The sequence below is a fragment of the Pteropus vampyrus genome, unplaced genomic scaffold (assembly GCF_000151845.1).
Source record: "Pteropus vampyrus isolate Shadow unplaced genomic scaffold, Pvam_2.0 Scaffold25, whole genome shotgun sequence".
Lineage (NCBI taxonomy): Eukaryota > Metazoa > Chordata > Mammalia > Chiroptera > Pteropodidae > Pteropus > Pteropus vampyrus.
Genome location: NW_011888806.1, coordinates 9082768 through 9091350, shown reverse-complemented (window position 1 = coordinate 9091350; position 8583 = coordinate 9082768). Strand labels below are relative to the sequence as shown.

General features: G+C 36.5%; 1 protein-coding gene and 1 long non-coding RNA gene across 6 annotated transcripts in view; one reads left to right on the top strand and one right to left on the bottom strand.

Annotated features, from left to right (window-relative positions):
* MEPE (matrix extracellular phosphoglycoprotein) overlaps positions 1–5415 on the top strand; it is a 10465-nt gene extending 5050 nt beyond the window's left edge. Inside the window, exons 2-4 of one of the 3 annotated variants that reach the window (XM_011356313.2) lie at positions 458–511; positions 1460–1552; positions 3926–5415. In XM_011356313.2, the coding sequence (XP_011354615.1) occupies positions 458–511; positions 1460–1552; positions 3926–5395 (1617 nt within the window). In that variant the 3' untranslated portion in view covers positions 5396–5415. Of the gene's footprint in view, positions 1–457; positions 512–1459; positions 1553–3922 lie in introns of all 3 variants that reach the window. The other 2 variants (XM_011356312.2, XM_011356314.2) reach the window with 2 other exon arrangements.
* LOC111737264 overlaps positions 1–8583 on the bottom strand; it is a 71668-nt gene that overhangs the window by 61576 nt on the left and 1509 nt on the right. The gene's annotated exons all lie outside the window — the stretch shown is intronic.

The window sequence follows — 8583 nt, the reverse complement described above, 5'->3', positions numbered from 1 at the left end:
GCATCAGCAGCATCATATCTTAATTCATATAGCGACTACCAAACTTATATAATTGGCGCACATACAGTGCACATCGCTGAACTCTGATTTTGGTTTACCGATACTAAATGAATCCCAGGGTGCTGGTGAAAACTTCTATTTCGGTGGATACCAATGACATCCAAGCATTTTCACCTGGAGTGCCATTCCTCCCCAACCGGGCAGTTCTCCTGTGCTTAAACGTGGTTGTGTAATGGAGATAACTCTGTCTTTGTCTGGGAGAGGAACACTGGCATCTTCTTGTAATACTGAAACAAATATTAATGGGGTGAGTGTGTCCATCTTCTTTTAGTCAGAATGATTTTCCACGTTGAATAGTATAGCCCAGCAGGAGAAAAATAAATGAAATATTTATTGTTTGAAGAAGTGAATGAAAGAATGAATGTTTTGTGAAGTTTTATTTTTTGTTTCCTTTCAGACATTTCAACCACAGACTGAGAAAACTAAGCAAGACTATGTGGAAAAGCAGAGGGTAAACAGAATTATTCTTCTCAAATAAATCCATTTCAACTCTGTAAAGGAAATAGTCTGTAAGAGGAAATTTTTAACTGTCACAATATTCTTGTGTACTTAGAATGGAAATGCAAAATTGCACAATATAATTTTAACACTTTGATTTCATAGAATGTGTGATAGAAAAGAGAAAAGCATTCTAAATGAAAATTTCTCTTAAATATGACTTTTTCCTTCCCAGGGATAAGTGAGGAAAATTTCTGGGATATTGTTAGCAAACAACATTTTTCCACATGTGTGCATGAGAAGAAAGCAATAAATGAGGAAGAAAACAAAGGGAAGAGAGTTTGCAATTCTTAAAGAGGAATTCTGTTCACCTGGAGTTAGTTTTCCATATGCATCCATAAAGTTAAATAAGTTCCCTCGGTTTTTCATGTCACCAAATTGCAGCTTACTTCTGCCTGCCATGATTTCTCCTGGCAGTCTCAGAAAATTCTGTTCTAAGAACTAACAATCTTCTGTTCTGTCTCAGCTGAAAATTACAAAGGCAAAAAGTACATATTTAAGAGCCTGAATGTTCATGCTTTGAGTTTTGTCAATTTGACATCAGACATGTATACTGTAAAATCTGCCTTTCTTCTAATCTCCCTACCCCCTCCCACCTGAAAATTTTCAAGTGCTCCGTTTCCACTGAAATTTGGTAATCGAATTGATATACCCTGGGTGAGAGATAGTTGATAGTCATCTTTAGAGACAACAGAGATAAGTAGAAAAGAAAGGAACAAGCTGCTACCTTCAAGGGCTGCCTGACACACGCCCTTCTGTGGTCATAGGAAGAACTACCATCTGTCAGATGCAGAATTAGACTTCACTCGAGTTTAAAAATATCTTGTCCTATCAAAAAGAGAGCCAGAAAACTTCTCAGTAAGAGATAAAGCCATCTTAATATAACGTTGTATTTTTGTAGATAACGTACAAGGGTCACAGTGAGAAACATGGGTCTTATATTTTTAAGTATGTTTACACGTCATCTGGGAGGAAAAATCAAACTAACATAAAGGTAACTGAATGTTTGAGTGATGATCCTTATAACAAACCAAACTCTAGACTAACGCTAGAGAAAACTATGGGGGAGTCTGCTCTGGTGTTTCTGTCTGAGGCTGGTGCCTTTGTCCTTTTCCCACAGTCTCAGGCTCCTCAAGGGTCTCTGCTATGGAACTCTGTATTGCAGAGTCTTCCTGACACAGGTGGGCTACCCCATGCCCTGGCCCCAATCCTGCCCGGCTTCAGGACCTGCCGTGGCAGGTGTGGTACTGATGGACCTTGATCTCATGATTTTTTTGTGTGTTATCGCTTCTGATTAATGTTCGGTCTTTTATAAAGGAGTTCTCTGGACACGTTATAGCATACACTCTAATGGTGAGGATTAGGAAGCTATTCGAAATCATTTTGGTCTAGAGTGACACATTTTAGTGTCCCTTAAATTCATTCCACAGATGACTCCATCTGTTTTAGAATGCTCAGAAGAGAAAGAATAAGGGCCTAGTCACTGAAATGGAACAATAATTCTTTTCACTCAGTCCTTTTTTGCAGATTCATTGGCCAAAGAGCTGGAAACAACTTAAAATGCCATCAGCAAAAAAGGACTATTTACTTTTTCCAAATCTGGCTTCGTTTCCCATGAAAGTACTAGTTTTCCTTCAGAATGTTGTTTTGTTCTGCTCAGTATTCTTTAGATGTATCTCTAAGACTAACTGCATTTTAAACTTACTTGTAACAAATATGTATTGAGCTCTTCCTAATGTGCAAGATACTATGGGAGATAAAATGATTGAGAAAACTTAATGCCTTCTCTTTGGGATCTTAGAAAAGAAACAAATGACACTTAGAAAAATCATTATGACCTAATACAGAATGTGCAAAGTGCTATGTGAGTGGTAACTGAAAAATCATGCTTTAGAGCTTGAAGTAGAAAAAGATTAGTTCCTAGTCTTGTGTTAGGGGAAAGTTACATAATAGAAGTAATTGATCTGGTCTTGGAGGATGAGTAGGATTTGAGCAAACAAGTAGGTGGGAGATATTATTCTCCATGAAAAGAATAATGTGAGAGAAGTCATAAAGAAAGAAAGTAGAGTAGAGGAAAGCTGAAGCCAGCTGATATCTAGACCATCATACCATCGACAATATATTCAGAAATCATTTAACATAAGCAAGTGAAGAAATAATGAACCATCAAATACCACAATTTAAACATCATTTTATGTTTTCATTTATAAAAGAATCCTATTTGGTCTTTAGTGAAATGCGCACAATTAATTAGTATACATACTGTTGTTTTTAAAGTAGTAAAAGCAGCAAATATAGAGCAAAACTTTCCACTTCTGATTAGAGAGGAAAAAATATTAAGAAGGGATGATTACAATCTATTGATTTTTTTATGCATCAGCTTAATTAAAAAGGATATATTAGCAAGGAGCAAATGAACTTGATTTCAAAGGACAATATAAATGTCCATGTAAAACTTTCCAAGATTTAACGTCTTAAAATAAGTCAAATGTTTAAAATACTTTTCATTTAGAAATAACTCACTATGAAGTTTTTTTCTACTATATTTTTCCTCATAGCAAAATCTCACTAATTTTCAGAATATACCTGCCAAATAAAAGACTAGTGAACAATGATATCACAAATAAATCATTTCAAATTATATCTTAAAAATACTACACACTGGAACTTTTGTATATTAGCCAGCTTCATAAAAATAGAGGGCATTTCCATAAACTATTTTTATCTTGAGATTCAAGTGTGAGTTTACTCAACAATTTCCCCACGGTTTCCCACATTAATAAGAGACATGTATAAAAGCAGAACAGTACTATAGTTGGGAATGAGAGAGAGAGAGAGAGAGAGAGGAAGAGAGAGAGAGAATGAGTGAGAGAATGGAAGAGGAAATACTTATTTTAAAAATATGAACTCTCTGCCATGTGCAACTGTTCACTAGTCACAAGGTGAGGACAACAGTCTATTCTCCTTCAAAATCAGGCCCTAATCTACATTTCCAAATTTATTTCTTATTCTCTTCTTTAAGATTTCTCCACTCCAAACTTAGAGTTTTATTCATATTATCTTTCAAATATTTTGTTTCCAAATATTTGAATATGTGACTTATTCTTAAAACATTCTCACCATTTCCTTTCCATGTATCTGATTTTACCCATTCTTCAAGCATTGCTCATTCTTCTTGCTCCATGAAAACTGCTTTGGCCATTTCAGAATTATCTCTACCAACAAACTTCTACTGAGTTGATAGAATCTTTTTATTAAGTATCTGGGAGATTATAGATAGATAGATATAGATAGACTCTAAGAATTATTAAATTTAAAAAATTTAACATAAAATAATCACTTTATGTTAACAATTACATTTTAGCAGGGAGAAAAAAACAATGACAAAATTGCTCTTCACCAATCTGGCAAGAGAAGAAATCAAGAATCAGCATCTAAAGAAAACATTGCCCAGGAAAAAGAGAAAGACTTGTCCCTTCTTGGAGCCAATAAAAATAATCAAACCAGTAAATCTCAAAATATTTTTGAAAATAGACAGACAATGAATGAAGACTTCAGTACTAGTAACAAAGAAAATGCCCACAATAACCTAAAGGTGTCCATTTATCCTGGATCTACTGGGAATAATGGGGCTGAGGATGGAGATACTGTTATCAGCAAACTACATGACCAAGAAGAATACAGTGCTGCTCTCACCAGAAATAATATGCAACATATAATGGAGCCAGGAGCTGTGACTGAACTCTTGGGGAAAGAAAACAAAGAGATCAAATTCAGGAAAGTTCTAAGCAAAATTCCAACAAGTGTGAGCTATGCTAAAGCCCCTTTAAAAGGTCAGAAGAATCATCAAAGAGATCCACAAGCACAGAAGATTCCAGTAAAGAGCAAAAGCACTCACCGTATTCAACACAACACTGACTATCTAAAACAGCTCTCAAAAGTCAAAAAAATCCCCAGTGACTTTGAAGGCAGTGGTTACCCAGATCTTCAAGAGAGGGGGAGCAATAATATGTCTCCTTTCAGTGGCGATGGACAACCTTTTAAGGACATTTCTGGTAAAGGAGAAGTCATTGATCCTGATCAAGAAGGTGCAGATATTCAAACAGAATTTTCTGGTCCAAGTGAAGCTGAGACTGTTAAACCAGAGGCCGGAGGGCCAGGTTATAATGACATCCCAGAGAAAGAAGAAAATGGCAGAAATACCATTGGGACCAGGGATGAAACAGAACAAGAGGCAAATACTGCTGATGTGAGCCTCGTGGAGGGCAGCAATGACATCATAGGTAGCACCGATTTTAAGGAACTCCCTGGAAAAGAAGGAAACAGAGTGGATGCCGGCAGCCAAAATGCTCACCAAGGGAAAGTAGAAATTCATTACCCTCACGTACCCTCAAAAGAGAAAAAAAAAGAAGGCCGTAGTGATGTCGCTGAAAGTACTAATTATAATGAAATTCCGAAAAATGGCAAAGGGAGTAGCAGAAAAGGTACAGAATATTCTCATAGGAATCAAGTGACCTCAAATGAAAAAGAGAGATTTCCTAGTAAGGGCAAAAGTCAGGGTCAGCCCATTCCCTCTCATGGTCTTGATAATGAAATTAAAACTGGAATAGGTTCCCATAGTGGTCCCAACAATGAGGGGACTATAACAACACACAGCAGAAAAAATTATCACGTACCCCATAGACGAAACAATTCTATGTGGAATAAGGGTATGCCGCAAAGGAAAGGCTCTTGGGGTTACAGAAAATCCCATTCCAACAGGTTTAGGCCCCTTAAAAAGCATGACAGTAGTGAATCATCTGACAGTGGCAGTTCAAGTGAGAGTGATGGTAACTAGTCCACGAGAAATTCCCAGCAGAATAAAGGTTGGAATACCCAGTCGTCTGTGATTCGATGGTGAAGGAGAGCCACCTGATAGCAGACGAGGTGCAGAAGGACAGAGTAGGGAATTAAGTGAGCCAAACCCAGCCTCCTGGGGAGAACTGTTGCTCTTTTAATGGTCATAGTATGAAATTCTATTCCAAGTTGTGATGCTTTTTTAAGAAAATAAAAATTCATTAAGGATTTATGAAATAAGTAACATTTGAATAGGTGTCATTTAATTTTTGAATGTCACAAAAGCCTTTCTTTGTTATTGCTCTGTAGGCATGAAAGTAAACACTATGTCTCATATAGTAATTTGTAATAAATGATCTCTAAGAAAGGCTGTTGTCTGTGGCACTTCATTTCAAAGGCAACAAGATTAGTTCTGCCTTTGGCAAAGGCAGTGCTGTGAAATTAGTCTACTGAGTAAAGCATTCCATCATCTCAGTCTGCTTAAGTTGGCATTTCTTTTTTCTTCTGACCTCCCTCTGCTCTCACGAAGATATCCTGCTTCATAGCCTTCTATGCACTTTCCTCTGTTGCACATTTATAACTCCTTACAGGGCAAATTTTATTTCCTGAAACAAATCTCCAAATTATCACTTTTCTCAGTTCTACCTCCTTCCAGACAAAGAGAAAGAAAATCTGAAATAAATGCGAAGTGAACCTGAAAACAAGGATTATCTTTTTTCCCCTTATTTAATCTCTACCTTCTAGGTATAACAGAAGTCCATATCAATGGATACTGATCATATAACCTAATAAATTAGTCACCACCAGAATTTCAGAATAATCTATTCCTGGTACTTTGCTATTTTTTTAAAAGACAATTTGGCATGTGCACACGCACATGTGCGCGTAAAGAAAATTATACCTGAATTTAAATTGCAGATAAATAAATTGAAATCAGCCTGTTACTTATATCTCAGATTATATCAGACTTATATATGTCAATGGTCTGATCACATGAAAAATACTTGACATTTTAAAGGCAAAAAAAAAATGAACTGCTAAAGAAAATGAATGTTTTCTTTGGATAATTACAGGCAGGACCAACGAAAGGCAATCTGTCCTCATCTGCTATCTAGTGGAGAAACTACGCTTCAATTCTCTGGTCAGATTTTGTTTCCTCTCTCCCAGCTCGAGTGTTCATGCATATTTATTCAAATTTTCTTCATCTATTTATGGGAAACACGATGTTTTGACATCCGCAATGCATTACTTTGGGATGCAGACCCGGAGGGGTGAGTCCAAAATGGAGGGACTAGAGATCTGGGAGCACAGCCCACCTTCAGGCAGTGGGTCTGAGTTTTAACCAAACCCATGTATCAGCTATCAAGCAGCACTGGCTTCACTTAAAAACAAACAAACAAACAAAGATTTCTAAAATAGGGCAGAACATTTCAGCCTCACAAAGCTGTCTTAAATGTTGTGATTCAAGTGGGCATAGTCTGCCACCTTGTGCCCAAAAAGAAAAGATCCCTCCAGGCTCCTGCATTTATTTCCAGGCCCTCTATTCCGTCTAACCTGTCCCTCTTAGATTTCTCTGCTTGTAAATACATACCTTGATTTTGCAGCCCTAATAAATCTGTTCTTGACAACTTCAGCAAGTCGGGGCAAGATAATCTGATTCTGTTTGGCATAATGTTCAGCTCAGTTGAAAAACATTGACTGAATGACCACATTTTACAAAATTCCATGGGGATCAAAACAAGAAGAGAAGAGATGCTCCTGGCCCTTATTAAGATGATTGTTTAGTCAAGGACAAAGGTATACAAAAGGTACAAGGCAGACTGTAGTAAGCTCAATAACAGAAATATAAATAAAGTGATTATAGTTTTGAGGAAAAAGATGAACTCTAGCTGAAAGAAAGAGCAAAGATATAATAAAATCTATTTTCCTTAAGGTATTACACATTCAAAGGAACTATAGATAGTAAGTTCCAACAGGCAAATGAGGGCTTGACAGTGGATGACCTTAAATGATACCGTATGTATTTTCCAGCTTAAGAAAGATCACTCCAACCATAGGATAGGGAAGTGGTGGTGGATGAGAAGGGGTGGGGGGAGTTGGAAGGCAGAAAATTAGCAGTAAGGACACCCAAAGGGCTATCGATATAATCTAGAAGAAACATGTCATTGTCCCTCACTTAGTCTTTAGGACCTGCTTTAAACTAAGTGGGCACTCAAGATTGCATTAACTTTAAAGACACTAAGATGCTTCCCCAAAAGCCCACATTTGAAAACCAGCTTCTAATAAACTCTGCTAGTCAAAATATTGGTACCTGGAATTAGGTGTTAAAATACAGCATTAGATGGCCTACAGGAAAAGGAAAAGAAATTGACGGATCTGTATGAAAATCATGGAAAGGGAACTTGAGAGCAGAAGAGGAAGAGCAGGTAATAAAGGCTTAGAAAAAAGCTTCTGAAGAAATCTTGAAAGAAAGAACGGCAAAACTCCAATATGATCTTGAGGCCAGAAACCTAGATGAGAAAAAAAGAAAAAATGATGAGTGGATTCACACAATATCTGTCAGAAAATCTACATGAACATATGTGGTTTAGACTTTAGGTAATAAAGACAAGAGCTGCAATGGGACTCTGTCTTATTAAATGACCAACACACTATGGGGTTCCTGGGGTTAGTGTAGAATAGCATACATCATCCCTATTTAGAAATATGATTATTGCTATATTTGAACTTTAAGTAGATTGCTACTATTGTTAGATTAATAGATTAGTAATAGAATTTAAACAATTTTAAATTAACAATTTTTATTTAAAACAATCAAAAAAAGCTCTGAAAGATCTCACAGAGGCAAAGAATAAAAGAAAATGGCTAATCAAAACAAGACTTAACACCAGATAGAGGAACAATTAAACTATAACAGTAATGAAACCAATTTTATGATTATAAATTAAAATATTTCTGTGAATTCATCTTTTCTGAAAACATATAAATCTTGAAAAATCTTAAAACCTGAATAAATCATTAACCATGAAAGGGAGTGGAAAATGTTATCCAAAAATTATCTCTCGAAAAATCCTCAGGATATAGAGGACAATCTGGTAATGGCCAGAGGGGAGGGGGCTTGGGGGACAGGGAAAAAGAGGTGAAGGGTTAAAACAAATTAGTAGTTGATAGAGGGTCACAGGGATGGGG